Source organism: Sciurus carolinensis, chromosome 1, assembly GCF_902686445.1.
Source record: "Sciurus carolinensis chromosome 1, mSciCar1.2, whole genome shotgun sequence".
NCBI lineage: Eukaryota > Metazoa > Chordata > Mammalia > Rodentia > Sciuridae > Sciurus > Sciurus carolinensis.
The window spans coordinates 35,612,229-35,628,379 of record NC_062213.1 but is presented as its reverse complement, the minus strand read 5'-3'; the positions used below and the strand labels follow the sequence as shown (position 1 = coordinate 35,628,379).

Sequence of the window (16,151 nt, the reverse complement as noted above, 5' to 3'; positions counted from 1 at the left end):
TGCATGTTTTAAGAGTATGAAATGAATGGGACAATATCAGAATTTTATATTTAAAAATGTTAATAACCAATTTCTTTAGAAAGGGTTACATAATTCTGGAAGATGAACTTCCACTTTTCTAAACATCTCCGTTTATTTAATTCTTTTTTTAAATTTATTTTTATTGTACACAAATGGGATACATACTGTTTCTCTGTTTGTACATGAAGTAAAGACACACCATTTGTGTAGTCATACTTTTACAAAGGATAATAGTGTTTGATTCATTCTGTTATTTTTTCCTTCCCCCCCAACCCTCCCACCACTCTTTTCTCTCTGTGCAGTTCCTTTTTCCTCCATTCTTACCTCCTTCCCACCCACCACTATGTGTCATCATCCACTGATCAGGGAGATCATTTGTCCTTTGGATTTTTGAGATTGGCTTATCTCACTTAGCATGATATTCTCCAGTATCATCCATTTGCCTGCAAATGCCATAATTTTATTATTCTTTATGGCTGAGTAATTTTCCATTTTGTATGTGTGTGTGTGTGTGTGTGTGTGTGTGTGTGTGTATGTATATATATATATATATATATATCACAGTTTCTTTATCCATTCATCAATTGAAGGGTACCTACGTTGGTTCCACAATCTGGCTATTGTGAATTGAGCAGCTATGAACATTGATGTGGCTGCATCTCTGTAGTAAGCTGATTTTAAGTCCTTTGGGTATAGGCCAAGGAGGGGGATAGCTGGGTCAAATGGTGCTCCCATTCCAAGATTTCTGAGGAACCTCCATACTGCTTTCCAGAGTGGCTGCACTAATTTGCAGCCCCACCAGCAATGTATGAGTGTACCTTTTTCCCCACATCCTCTCCAACACCTGTTGTTGCTTGTATTCTTGATAATCGCCATTCTAATTGGGGGGAGATGGAATCTTAGGGTGGTTTTGATTTGCATTTCTCTTATTACTAGAGATGTTGAACATTTTTTCATATATCTGTTGATTGTTGGTAGATCTGTGAAGTGTCTGTTCATATCCTTAGCCCATTTGTTGATTGGATTATTTGTATTCTTGGTGTAGAGTTTGTATTCTTGTTTGAGTTCTTTATAGATTCTGGAGATTAGGGCTCTATCTGAAGTATGAGTAGCAAAGATTTTTTCCTACTCTGTAGGCTCTTTCTTCACATTGCTGATAGTTTCCTTTGCTGAGAGAAAGCTTTTTAGTTTGAATCTATCCCAGTTATTGATTCTTGCTTTTATTTATTCTGCTATGGGAGTCCTGTTGAGGAAGTCTGATCCTAAGCCAACATGTTGAAGATTTGGACCTACTTTTTCTTCTATACGATGCAGGGTCTCTGGTCTGATTCCAAGGTCCTTGATCCATTTTGAGTTGAGTTTTATGCACGGTGAGAGATAGGGGTTTAGTTTCATTCTGCTGCATATGGATTTCCAATTTTCCCAGCACCATTTGTTGAAGAGGCTATCTTTTCTCCATTGCATATTTTTGACCCCTTGTCTAGTATGAGAAAATTGTATTTATTTGAGTTTGTGTCCGTGTCCTCTATTCTGTACCATTGATCTACCTGTCTATTTTGGTACCAATACCATGCCGTTTTTGTTACCATTGCTTTGTAGTATAGTTGAAGTTCTGGTATTGCGATACCCCCTGCTTCACTTTTCCTGCGAAGGATTGCTTTAGCTATTCTGGGTTTCTTATTCTTCCAAATGAATTTCATGATTGTTTGCTCTATTTCTGTAAGGTACGTCATTGGGATTTTAATTGGAATTGCATTGAATCTGTATAGCACTTTTGGTAGTATGGCCACTTTGACAATATTAATTCTGCCTATCCAAGAACATGGGAGATCTTTCCATCTTCTAAGGTTTTCTTTAATTTCTTTCTTTAGTGTTCTGTAGTTCTCATTGTAGAGGTCTTTCACCTCTTTTGTTAGATGGATTCCCAAGTATTTTATTTTTTTCAAGACTATTGTGAATGGGGTAGTTTTCCTAATTTCTTTTTCCAAAGATTCATCACTTATGTATAAAAATGCATTAGATTTATGAGCATTGATCTTATATCCTGCTACTTTACTGAATTCACTTATGAGATCTAAAAGTTTTCTGGTGGAATTTCCTGGTTCTTCTAAGTATATAATCATGTCATCAGCAAATAGGGATAGTTTGAGTTCTTCTTTTCCTATTCATATCCCTTTAATTTCTTTGGTCTGTCTAATTGCTCTGGCTAGAGTCTCAAGGACAATGTTGAATAGAAGTGCTGAAAGAGGGCATCCCTGCCTCATTCCAGTTTTTAGGGGGAATGCTTTCAGTTTTTCACCATTTAGAATGATATTAGCCATGGGCTTAGCATAGTCTTTACAATGTTAAGGAATGTTCCCACTATCCCTATTTTTTCTAGTGTTTTGAGCATGAAGGGATGCTGTATTTTATCGAATGCTTTTTCTGCATCTATTGAAATAACCATGTGATTCTTAACTTTAAGTCTATTGATATGGTGAATGACATTTGTTGATTACCTGATGTTGAACCAACCTTGCATCCCTGGGATAAAACCCACTTGATTGTGGTACACTATCTTTTTAATATATTTTTGTATGCAATTTGCTAAAATTTTGTTGAGAATTTTTGCGTTCATGTTCATTAAGGATATTGGTCTGAAATTTTCTTTCCTCGATGTGTCTCTGTCTGTTTCAGGTATCAGGGTAATATTGGCTTCATAAAATGAGTTTGGGAGGCTTCCCTCTCTTTTATTTCATGGAATACTTTGAGGAGTATTGGAATGAGCTCTTCTTTAAAGGTTTTGTAGAACTCAGCTGAGAACCCATCAGGTCCTGGACTTTTCTTTGTTGGTAGGCTTTTGATGACTTCTTCTATTTCATTACTTGAAATTGTTCTATTTAAATTGTGTATCTCCTCCTGATTCAGTTTAGGTAATTTATATGTCTCTAGAAACCTATTGATACCTTCAAGATTTTCTATTTTGTTGGAGTATAGATTTTCAAAATAGCTTCTATTATGTTTTGTATTTCACTCGTGTCTATCGTGATATTTCCTTGTTCATTCTGAATTTTAGTAATTTGAGTTTTCTCTCTTCTTCTCTTTGTTAGTGTGGCTAAGGGTTTGTCAATTTTGTTTATTTTTTCAAAGAACCAACTATTTATTTTGTCAATTTTTTGTATTGTTTCTTTTGTTTCAGTTTCGTTGATTTCAGTTCTGATTTTAACTATTTCCTGTCTTCTACTACTTTTGGTGTTGCTCTGTTCTACTTTTTCTAGGACTTTGAGCCGTGGTGTTAGGTCGTTTATTTGTTGATTTTTTTCTTCTTTTATTGAATGCGCTCCATGAAATAAATTTTCCTCAAAGAACTGCTTTTCATAGTGTCCCAGAGATTTTGATATGTTCTTTGTTCTCATTTACCTCTAAGAATTTTTTAATTTCCTTCCTGATATCTTCTGTTATCCATTCATCATACAATAGCGTATTATTTAATCTCCAGGTATTGGAGTAGTTTCTTTCTTACTCTTTCATTTATTTCTAACTTCAGTCCATTATGATCTGATAGAATACAAGGTAGTATCTCTATCTTCTTATACTTGCTAACATTAGCTTTGTGGCATAATATATGGTCTATTTTAGAGAAGGATCCTTGTGCTGCTGAGAAGAAAGTGTGTTTGCTCTTTGTTGGATGGTATATTCTATAAATGTCCATTAAGTCTAAATTATTGATTGTGTTATTGAGATCTATGGTTTCTTTGTTCAATTTTTGTTTGGAAGATCTGTCCAGTGGTGAGAGAGGTGTGTTAAAATCACCTAGTATTATTGTGTTGTGGTCTATTTGATTTCTGGAATTGAAAAGGATTTGTTTGACATACATGGATGAGCCAATGTTTGGGGCATAGATATTTATGATGGTTATGTCTTGCTGATTTATGCTTCCCTTAAGCAGTATGAAATGTCCTTCTTTATCCCTCCTGAGTAACTTTGGCTTGAAGTCCACATTATCTGAACTGAGGATGGATACCCCAGCTTTTTTGCCGAGTCCATGTGCATAATATGTTTTTCCTCATCCTTTGACCTTTAGTCTATGGGTATCTCTTTCTATGAGGTGAGTCTCTTGCAGGCAGGATCTTTCTTTTTAATCCAATCTGCCAGTCTACGTCTTTTATTGATGAGTTCAGGCCATTAATATTCAGGGTTATTATTGAGATATGATTTGTATTCCCAATCATTTGGCTCATTTTTTTTTTTTTAACATGACTTGGTTTCTCCTTTATTTGACTATTCCTTTAGGATAGTTCCTCCCTTTGCTGATTTGCATTGTCGTTTTTCATCTCTTCCTCATGGAATATTTTACTGAGAATGTTCTGTAAGCTGGCTTTCTTTTTGTAAATTCTTTTAGCTTTTGTTTATCATGGAAGGATTTTATTTCATCGTCAAATATGAAAGTAAGTTTTGCTGGGTATAAGATTCTTGGTTGGCATCCGTTTTCTTTCAGGGCTTGAAAAATGTTGTTCCAGGCCCTTCTAGCTTTTAGGGTCTGGATTGAAAAATCTGCTGATATCCATATTGGTTTCCCCTTGAATGTAATTTGGTTCTTTTCTCTTGCAGCCTTTAAAATTCTGTCTTTATTTTGTATGTTAGGTATTTTCATTATAATGTGCCTTGGTGTGGGTCTGTTGTAATTTTGTGTATTTGGCGTCCTATAAGCCTCTTGTACTTGGTTTTCCATTTCATTCTTCAAATTTTGGAAATTTCCTGATATTATTTCATTGAATAGATTGTTCATTCCTTTGGTTTGTTTCTCTAAGCCTTCCTCAATCCCAATAATTCTTAAATTTGGCCGTTTCATGATATCCCATAATTCTTGTAGATTCTGTTCATGATTTCTTACCATCTTCTCTGTTTGGTCAACTTTTTTTTCAAGATTAAATATTTTGTCTTCAATGTCTGGGGTTCTGTCTTCCAGGTGTTCTATCCCCTTGGTTATGCTTTCTATGGAGTTCTTAATTTGGATATTGTTTCCTTCATTTCAAGGATTTCTGTTTAGTTTTTTTTTTTTTTTCAATATCTCTAACTCTTTATTGAAATGATCTTTTGCCTCCTGTATTTGCTCCTAACTGTCGATTGGTGCGATCATTCAATGCCTGCATTTGCTCTTTCATCTCATCGTTTGCTTCCCTGATCATTCTAATTATGTACATTCTGAACTCCCTTTCTGTCATTTCTTCTGCCATGCTGTCGTTGGATTTTATTGATGTAACATCTAGATTTGTTTGGGGCATTTTCTTCCCTTGTTTTCTCATATTGTTCAGGAATCAGTGGATCATTAAGATATTGCAGATTTCCTCTATGGATGTATAGCCCTTGAAGATTTCTAGTATATTCCCTCTTAGCCTTCAGTTGCCTGAAGTTTTGGAGGAAGTTGATAATGCCGTGCTCCACAAAGAAGCTGCCTCTCTAGGGGTGGTGGCCTTCAGTTGGGGTATATTGCCTGCTAGTGGGCAGAGGTGCCTCCACTTGTTGACCAGTGGTCATCCAAAGGGGAACTAGGCTGCGGGCTGAGGCAAAGCCTGTTTGGGCCTGTGTCTCTGGTTTTACCGTCTTTTTGGGAAAACCTCGCCCAGCAGGGAAGACTCATCCGGTGGGGACATCTCACTGGTTAGCTCCCCTCCTAGAAGTTCCCCTCAGTCCACAACTACCGCCTGGCCTGGGCAGCCTTACTCTGCAACGTTCCCAGGGGCCTGGACCTACCTCCTGGGCCTGGGAGCCTTGCCCTGCGCCCAAGAGTCTCCTTAGGCTGCCCCTCCTCAGAGAAGCTGTCTGCAGTCCTGGAAACTTCGCTCCGCCCCTAAGCGTCTCTCTGTGCGGCTCCTCCACCAAGAAGCTGCCTATGTCCTGGTACTGTGCTCTGCACCTAATCATCTGGCTGTGCGGCCCCTCCTCTGAGCAGCCGCCTGGAGCCCAGGTGCAGTCGCTCGAGTCCAAGCGACTCACTGCTCGCCTCCTCCCAAAGAAGCTTTTTAATTTGATGTAATCCCATTTGTCAGTTCTTGCCATTTTTTCCTGAACAATTGGAGTCCTATTTAGGATTTCACTGAATCTTGAAGTGTTTCTCTTGTTTTCCCTCTAGTAGTTTCAGAGTTTCAGGTCTTACATTGGGTCTTTGATGCATTTTGAGTTGATGTTTGTACAGGATGAAAGGGATCCAGTTTCAATCTTTATTTAACTGGTGGATGCCCAGTTTTACTGCATCATTTGTCAAAGAGGCTGTCTTCTCCAATGTCTGTTTTTGGCACCTTTGTCAAGAATCAGGTGGCTGTAGATATGTGGGTGTATTCCTGGGTCCTCTGTTCTATTCCATTGGTCTACATGTCCGTTTTTATGCCAATACCATGCTGTATAGCGTATTTTGAAATCAGGTATTGTGATGTCTCCCCCATTAATCTTTTTGCTCAGGATTACTCTTGCTATTTTGGGTCTTTTGTACTTGCATATGAATTTTAGGACAGATTTTCTAGTTCTGTGAAGAATGTCATCAGTATTTTGATGAGAATCCTAGATTGCTTTTGGTAGTATGGCCATTTTAACAGTGTTCTTCCAAGTGATAAACAGGGAGGTCTTTCCGTCTTTTAGTGTCTTCTTCAATTTCTTAACTATTTTATATTTTTCATTATAGAGGTCTTTTACCTCCTTGGTCAGGTTTATTCTTAGAGGGGTTTTTTGTTTGTTTTTAAGACTTGTGAATAGAACTGTTTTCCTGATTTCTTTATCTGCAAGTTCATTATGGGCATATAGGAAAGCCACTGATTTTTTTTCTTTTTTCTTTTTTTTTTACTTCACATTCAAAGCTTTTATTTTGAAAAATAAGATAATGAAAGTCATCAAGTCATTAAGTTGTAAATATATACAGTAGCCACTGATTTTTTTGTTGTTGTTGTTGATTTCGTATCCTGTTAGTTCAGTAACTTTTATCAGTTCTAATTGTTGCCAGTCTATTTTTGGTAGACTCTTGAAGGTTTCTACATATGGAATCATATCATCTATAAATGGGGATAATACAACTTTCTCCTTTCTTGTTTATTATGTCCCTTTTCTTTTTCTTGCCTGATTAGTCTCGCTAAAGTTTCTAATACTTTATTGAGTAAAAGTGATGACAATGGACACCCTTGACTGTTCTTGATTTCAGAGGAAATGCTTGTAGTTTTTACTCATTCAGTATGATATTGGTTATGGGTTCATTACATGTGTCCTTCGTTAGGTTAAGATGTGATCCCTTTTTTTTTTTTTTTTCCTTTTCTTTTTTTGGTGGGAGGTATAGGAAATTGAACTCAGGGGCACTTGACAACTGAGCCACATCCCTGGCCCTTGTATTTTATTTAGAGACAGGGTCTTACTGAGTTGCTTAGTGCCTCACTTTTGCTGAGACTGGCTTTGAACTCAAGATCCTCCTGCCTCAGCCTCCTGCGCTGCTGGGATTACAAGTGTGCGCCACCACGCCCAGCTGTGATGTGATCCTTTTATACCTAATTTACTCAGGGTTTTTATCATGGATGTTGAATTTTATTGAAGGCACTCCTGCATCTGTTGAGATGATCATAATGATTCTTATCCTTAATTCTGTTTATGTGATGTATTACATTTATTGATTTGCGTATGTTGCACCAACCTTGCATCCCTGAAAACCAACTTGGTAATGGGGTATGATCTTTTTGATGTGATATTAAATTCAATTTGTGAGTATTTTATTGAGGATTTTTGTACCTATTTTCATCAAGGATATTGATTTTATAGTTTTCTGTTTGAAAGAGTTCCTTTCCTTTCTCTTTTATGGAATAGTTTGAGGCAATTGATATTAGTTCTTTAAAAGTCTCATTAAATTTGGCAGTGAATTCATCCAGTTCTGGGTTTTTCTTTGTTGAGAGACTTTTTATTATTGCTTCAATCTCACTGATAATTTTTTATCTATTTAGGATTTTATATCCTCTTGGTTCAATTTTGGTAGTCTAGTAATTTGACCATTTCTTCTAGATTTATTAGTTTATTGGCAGTGGCATCTAATTTTTAAAATATTCCCTTATATTATATTCTCTGTATTTCAGTAGTAGGTGTTGTAATATCCCCTTTCATCTCTCGTTTCATTTATTTGGGTTTTGTGTCTCTCTTGATTAGATTGGCTAAGGGTTTTTTCTATTTTGTTTACCTTTTCAAGGAATCAACTCTTCATTTCATCAATTCTTTGTGTTCTTCTTTTAGTTTCAATTTCATTTATTTCTGCACTTTTATGTTTATATTTCTTTCCTTCTACTGATTTTTTGGTTTGGTTCTTTTTTCCCTAAGACCTTGAGACACTCCATTAGATTATTAATTGGAGTTCTGTTTTTCCAATGTAGGCACTCACAGCTATAAACTTTCCTCTTACAATTGCTTTTTCTGTGTCTCACAGACTCTGGTAAATTGTCTTTTCACTTTCATTCTAGACATTTTTTAATCCCCCCTTCTCAATTTTTTCAGTGACCCATTGCTTATTCGAAAGTGTATTATTTGGTCTCCATGTGTTTGCATATTTCTACAATTTCTCCTGCTGATGATTTCTAGGTTATTCCATTTTGGTCTGATAAGGTGCAAGAAATTATTTTCTTGCATTTGTTAAGACCTGATGTATGAACTAAAGTGGGATCTTAAATTGGAGAAAGTTTTGTGTATGCTGCAGTGGTTGGGTATATTCTGTAGATGTTTGTTGAGTCCATTTGATCTATAATGTAATTTAACTCTGATTTTTTTTGGCCTGGATGACCTATATATTGGTGAAAGGGGGATATTGAGATCACCCACTGTTATTGTATTGGAGCCTATCTCTCTTTTTATGCTTTTTTTTTCATGTTATATAATTGATGCTCCAATATTCAGTGCATATGTATTTGCAGTTTTTTAAAATCTTCTTTTCATGGATCGCACTTTTTATCGATATGTAGTGACCTTTGTTTCTTCTGACCAATTTTGGCTTGAAGTCTATTTTTTTGGATATCACTATAGCTATTCTTGCTTGTTTTCAGATTCCATTTGTTAAATAATATCTTTCTCCATCCTTTTACTTTCAGTCTGAATGTGTCTTTGCCAGTGAAGTAAGTTTATTTATTTATTTATTTATTTATTTATTTTTATTGTAAACAAATGGGATACATGTTGTTTCTCTATTTGTGCATGGAGTCAAGGCATACCATTTGTGTAATCATAAATTTACATAGGGTAATGTTGTTTGATTCATTCTGTTATTTTTTCCCTTCCCCCCACCCCTCCCACCCCTCTCACCCCTCTTTTCCCTCTATACAGTCCTTCTTTCCTCCATTCTTACCACCATCCTTATCCCTAACCCTAAACCTAACCCTAACGCTAACACTAACCCCTCCCACCCCCCATTATATGTCCTCATCCACTTATCAGTGAGATCATTCATCCTTTAGTTTTTTGAGATTGGTTTATCTCACTTAGCATGATATTCTCCAGTTTCATCCATTTGCCTGCAAATGCCATAATTTTATCATTCTTCATGGTGGAGTAATATTCCATTGTATATATATATACCACAGTTTCTTTATCCATTCATCAACTGAAGGGCATCTAGGTTGGTTCCACAATCTGGCTATGGTGAATTGAGCAGCAATGAACATTGATGTGGCTGCATCTCTGTAGTATGCTGATTTTAAGTCCTTTGGGTATAGGCCAAGGAGTGAGATAGCTGGGTCAAATAGTGGTTCCATTCCAAGTTTTCTGAGGAATCTCCATACTGCTTTCCAGAGTGGCAGCACTAATTTGCAACCCCACCAGCAATGTATAAGTGTACCTTTTTCCCCACATCCTCGCCAATACCTATTGTTGCTTGTGTTCTTGGTAATCACCATTCTAATTGGGGTGAGATGGAATCTTAGGGTAGTTTTGATTTGCATTTCTCTTATTACTAAAGATGTTGAATATTTTTTCATATATCTGTTGATTGCTTGTACATCTTCTGTGAAGTGTCTGTTCATTTCCTTAGCCCATTTGTTGATTGGATTATTTTTATTCTTGGTGTAGAGTTTTTTGAGTTCTTTATAGATTCTGGAGATTAGTGCTCTATCTGAAGTATGAGTGGCAAAGATTTTCTCCCACTCTGTAGGCTCTCTCTTCACATTACTGATAGTTTCCTTTGTTGAGAGAAAGCTTTTTAGTTTGAAAAAAAAATGGAATGCTTTACGAATTTGCGTGTCATCCTTGCGCAGGGGCCACGCTAATCTTCTCTGTATCGTTCCAATTTTAGTATATGTGCTGCCGAAGCAAGCACGTGAAGTGAGTTTATTACTGACAATAATCAGGTCTTGTTTTTCAATCCAATCAGCTACTCTGCATCTTAATTGGAATTCAGATCATTTATTTTACATTTAGGGTTATCATTGAAAGGTACTATTAGTTCCTGTCATATTGTTTTCCTTTTGTTTGTTGTGAATATTTATGTTCTTCCTTATTCATCTTAAGAGGTTGGTTGATTTACTGCAGTAATCCTGTTTGACTCTTTCCTACTCCTCATATATTTATCAGCTGTTCTAGTGTGACTTGTTTTTTTCTGTGGTCTTGTGGTTGTGTTTACCTTGCTTCCTCATCTGAGTGTAGGATTCTTTGAGTATCTTTTATAATGCTGATTTAATGGTCATGAATTCTTTTAGTTTATGCTTATCCTGGTAAGTATTTTCTTCATCATTTTGAGGGATAGCTTTGCCTGACATAGTAATCTAAGTTGATATTTATTTTTTTTTCAAGGCTTAAAATACATCATTTCATGTTCTTCTGATCTTTAGCATTTCTGCTGAGAAATCTATTGTTTTGATGGATTTGTCTTTATAAGTGATTTGGCACTTCTCTTTTGCAGCTTTTAATATATTTTGTTCCGTATTTTAGCTTATCTAACTATAATATGTCATAGAGAAGTTCTTTTCTGGTCATGTCTCTTTAGGATTCTAAATGCTTCTAATACCTAGGTGTCCATCTTAGCTCCAAGATTTGGGAAATTTTCTGTTATTTCACTGACTCTGTTTTCTGTGCCATTAGCCCATAGCTCTACTCTCTCCTCTAAATCTATGAGTCTTAAATTTGGTCTTTTAAAGTTCTGGGAACTTACATGTTGTAATCATAATTTCTTTTCTTTTTTTAATTACCATTTGAATGTGATAACATCCTCTTTGTCTTCAAACCTTGATATTCTTTCTTTTGGTGGAGCTTTCAACTGACCAGGTTTTTTCCCTCTCTCTCTTTCTTTCTCCTCCCCCGCTTTTGAACTTCTGATCTTTGCATTTCCAAGATTTCTGGATCTTTTTCCCATTTTCTATCTCTTTATTGAATTGCCCTTTCATATCTTCCATTGTCTTCCTTAATTCATTCAACCGTTTATTTGTATCTTCTTTGAATTCATTCATCATTTAAAATATCAGTCTTTTGAATTCCCTGACATTTCAACCCTTCACTATCTTTGGAGTCAGTTTCTAAAGAGTGCTTTAGGAGGGCTTATGTTGCCTTGTTTTTTCATGTTTCTTGTGTTTCTATGATGGAATTTGTCCATCTGTTGAGCTGGAACTTTCTTGTACTTTTTTACCTTATTAGTGAGCACTGTTAATGATGTGTTTAGGGAAATTGATTTGTATGTAGTGTTGAATCTGATTCCATATGGGTTCTTAGAGTAGTTTCCCTGTGACTTCTTTGTCTGTGATTGGTCGGTTTTGACTCTGTGCATACCATGTTGGAGCTTAAGTGACCTTTTTCTGTAGATCTTATGAGAGTGTAGACCCTGTGGAGGTTCAGGGAGATGTGTTGTAGACAGCTGTGTATCAGGGATGTACCCTGTGTAGTTATTCCTCCTTATTTGTTATAGGTGTGTTGTCTGAAAGGGTGTAGAATCTTCCTAAGCTACCGTCATTCGTAGATGTGATGTACAGCAGTTGCGTTATTTCTCTGCTGTTGCTGGGGCAGTGAATGACCAGGAATAGAACTTCAGTCCTTCCCTGGCCATTCCTGATTGGGGTCAGGCCGTCAACTGGAGAGTTTTATCTCCCTTATTATTTAAGTTGAAATATTTGCCAAAATTCAAGTGAGATTAATTGTGAATAAATTGAGGTGTAGAATCTCACAACTAGGTTTGAGGTGTAACTTAGTAGAACATCTTTTCCATATGTTCAAGGCACTGGGCTTGATCCCTAGCATTCCTCAGAAGAAAATTAAGGGCATAACATTAGCTATATAAAAACAAACTAAGGATGCAAATAAGTAATAGCAAATTAAAAACAATTATCACCACTTCACCAAAAGTAGAAAAGAGAAGAAAAATGTAATGAACTACAAAGATACTAATTCATAAGGATAAGAAAGTAACAGAAAGATATTAAAAAATAATAGGAAGGAAATAGAAGAAAATGAAAGGTTAAAGAGTGAGAAAAGAGGGGAAAGGTTCAATTAAAGGTTTTTAATTTTTTTTTAATTTAGAAAGGGGAAATTAGAAAGAAGAGGAAAAAAAAAAGATCCAATTAAACATTTTTTTAAAACCAAATGGAGGAGGAATGAAGAAAAGAAAAAGTTATTAAAAGGAAGAAGAAATGACAGGGAAAGATAAAAGAAGAAAAAAGAAAAGGGAAACAAGGCAAAGAAAGTATGCATGTGTGTATATTCATTTGTTTTGTTTGTTTGGTACTAGGTGTTAGACCCAGAAGTACTATACCACTAAGCTACATCCTCAGCCCTTTTAACTTTTTATTTTGATACAGGTTTTCCTGAGCCTGGCCTTGAACTTGAGATCTTCCAGATTCAGTCTCCCCAAGTGTGTGCAGAATCTATGATTACATACATGCACCACCACACCTGTCTTACATTTTCAAACCAAACTGGAATAACCAAAAAATGTCTTAGTAAAGAGGAAATATTTCATTTCTGCCAATAATGTCACTTGTATGGGGGAAAAGAATGTGTTTTCATTCCTTTGCTCAGGCCAAAGGAATCTTTTTGTGCCTTCTCTGGCTCTGCACCTTGTAGAAAGAGCAAAGGCTATATATTCACCCTTCTTTCTTTTTGGTGTTCACTTAGAAACCAAAGAGAGAGGTTTGTGAGCTGAGCCAATTGTAACAGCTCTTGGTTCCCTTCTTATCAGTACAGGCTGAGATCAGTGTTTCTGGATTCAATCCTCAGTACCATATAGATACAGATACATACATACACAAACTCACATTCACATTTTCTTTGCCTTTCTTCCTTTTTGCTTCTTTTGTCTCTCCCTCTCATTTCTCCTTTTTAATTTTTTAATTTTCCTCACAGACTTTTTGCCAGTAGCATATTACTCTGGTTTTATTATCTCTGTACATTCCTAGGGTAGAACTGACTCTAGTCATTGTAGCATTTCTGGATCTTTAATGCCACCTTTGATGGCTGCTTCAAGGGTTGGAAAATGCTATGGGATCTCAACTGCACTTAAGCAGGTGGGTATCAGCAGATTGTGCACATACTCCACCCCCATTGGCACTAGTGTTCTGAAAGTTAGCTCCCACACATATTCACATGCAGTTTCTTGTGTGTCCCTGCCTCCAGTGGAGTTCCCATAGATGATTTCTCAAGTTGATGGTCCTAAATGGAAAGTTTTCTTTGTTTACTTAGATGTCACAGGTCATCTTTCCACTATTTAAAGCTCAGCAGTTTTATATCAGATGCTTTCCACCATAACCAAACCAACTCCTAAGGCCAGCACCTGCTGGTTCAGTGTTTGACATGCTGCTAGTTCCCAGAGACAGGATCATGTAGGGACCTTTGACTCCCATACTGCAGACAAGACCTTCTCAAGATGACTCCTTGATACTGCATCATGATTATATTTTGGGTCATAGAGAATACTTCCTCAGTGCCAGTATACTAGATAAAGTCCAGGTTTGCTCTCTGTTTACCCTGCACTTGTGCATGTTATTGAGACCTCTGTTAACTGTTTTCTGGATCTCTTATTCTATTTCACCTCTTTTACTTATGACCCTGCTCTCTGCTGTGCTGCCAGATGTTCCTCACTGATGTACTACTCACCCTCTGTTCTACCCTCCAAAGTCTCACTTAACCTCAAGGAGTAGCTACTCTCCATTTGTTTTGATTCCATCCCAGGAGAAACTGGAGGTCATTGGGTGCTCCTTATGTGCCATCTTGGAATCTCCGCCAAGTTTATTGTTTTTCATTTTTAATTTTGTTTTGCTTCGATGACAGTAATCTTTAATTACATGCGCTCATTTAATATGCATATGAAAAACAGTTACTAATGGGATATGCAGTATAATGTGTTTGGAGGTGACTGCTATAGGGAGTCTTTAAAAGTTGTTGAGGACAGATCCAGGAAGTCTGGCACATGCCTATAAATGCCGCTACCTGGGTAACTAAGGTAGGAGGATTGCAAGTTCAAGGCCAGCCTGGGTAACTTAGTGAGACCTGATCTCAAAATAAGTAAAAACAAAAAGGGCTGAGAATGTAGCTCAGTGTCAGAGCACTTGCCTAGCATGTGTGAGACCCTGGGTTCAATTTCCAGTACTGTTTAAAAAAAAAAAAAAAAGATTTTTACTGGAGTGACATGCTTTAGGATGGTTAATCTGATGATAGTATAAATTGCCACCAAATCAACTAGGGATGATTTTCTAGTAGTCCCAGGAAAAAATGTAAAAATGGCCCTAAGTTATTAGATAGTGGGGGAAGAGGAAAGAATGAGTATTTCAGAGAGAGGATGAGTAGGACTTTGGATTTATTATTGGGGAATATAGAATATGGAATTCACAAGAATGACCGAAGTTTATTGTGTGTTAGATACAATGTACAATTATATCCAACAATGTATAGGGAATTAAAAAAAGAATGATAAGGTGAAGTCACGGGGGTAAGAAGATGCATTTTTACTTTACACCTTGAGTTTTTTTTTTTTTTTTTTAAGATATGTGAGCTTAGAATTATTTTCTAAGAATTATTAACTGAAGCAGCAAAATGTTTGGCAGAGTGGTTAAGAACATGGCTTATGGAGTCAGACTTTATTAGTTTGGCTACCTGCTCCATTACATCACAAGCAGTCACTTAACCTTTCTATGCTTCAGTTTCTTTAAATATAAATGGTAATAGTATCTGATCCCGAGGGTGGTATGGAGATTAAATGAGTTAATATGAAGTGTTTAAAACAGTGCCTGGAACCTAGTGAATTCTGTTGGTGTTTTTTAAGTAAATAAAGAAATGTGGAAAGTGCTCAGTAAATATTAGCTGTAGAATGCAATTATAATCACATTGTGCGTCTGTCAGTGTAGTGTTTAACACCAGAGGTAAATAGCATTCTCTGCTCCCTAAGCAGCTTGAGTTCAGTTGAACAGAACTTCCTATATATTTGCTCTGTGCCAGGCACCAGACTAGGCATAAGGAGTACAAATGAGTAATGTGTCAAAGCCTTGCCCATGAGAGGATATAACCAGTCGAAGGATGCACAGTAGGATGTGTAGAAGGAAAAGCTGTGTGTGTATTTGTGTGTGTGACCTAATTATTTTACTAAATGTATGCATTTCATGATTTTCTGGTAGTTTTGGAAAGACTTATGGACACCAGGTCTTGGACTTTATATTCTTAGTGTTAGGCATCAGTGTCCCTAATTAAAGGCTCATTGAATAATACATTGATTAGCCGAGGGTCTCTTTGGAAAATGTTAACTGAATTATTTTTCAAGAAGGATTGTTCTTATTTCAGTTCCAAGAAACTACGATCCTACCTTACATCCTTTTGAGGTACCACGAGAATACGTAAGAGCTTTAAATGCTACCAAACTGGAACGTGTGTTTGCAAAACCGTTCCTTGCTTCCCTGGATGGTCACCGAGATGGAGTCAATTGCCTGGCAAAGCATCCAAAGAGCCTAGCTACTGTCCTTTCTGGGGCATGTGATGGAGAGGCAAGTGATACTCTAAACCTTGATGTTTGAAGCTAAAACATTTTTATTACAAATATTTTTCCTTTAGTTTTTAGTTACTGTAGGTTTTACTTTGATTTCAGTTTCATTTGTTAAGACTAAATTGTTTGAAATAGTTTGGTAGTTTTTTTCCCTAATCATGAAAAATTGTAAATGCAGTAGCTTAAGGCTCAGTTT

General features: G+C 36.5%; 1 protein-coding gene and 1 non-coding gene across 2 annotated transcripts in view; one reads left to right on the top strand and one right to left on the bottom strand.

Moving 5' to 3' along the window:
• The window catches only part of Dcaf13 (DDB1 and CUL4 associated factor 13), a 43,369-nt gene that overhangs the window by 4,940 nt on the left and 22,278 nt on the right, over nt 1–16,151 (top strand). The window contains exon 2 of the mRNA XM_047557783.1: nt 15,757–15,956. Coding sequence (XP_047413739.1) covers nt 15,757–15,956 — 200 coding nt within the window. The remainder of the gene's footprint in view (nt 1–15,756; nt 15,957–16,151) is intronic.
• On the bottom strand, nt 10,215–10,321 carry LOC124969051 (U6 spliceosomal RNA). The gene has a single exon (XR_007105921.1). It is a non-coding gene; the product is annotated as a U6 spliceosomal RNA (small nuclear RNA).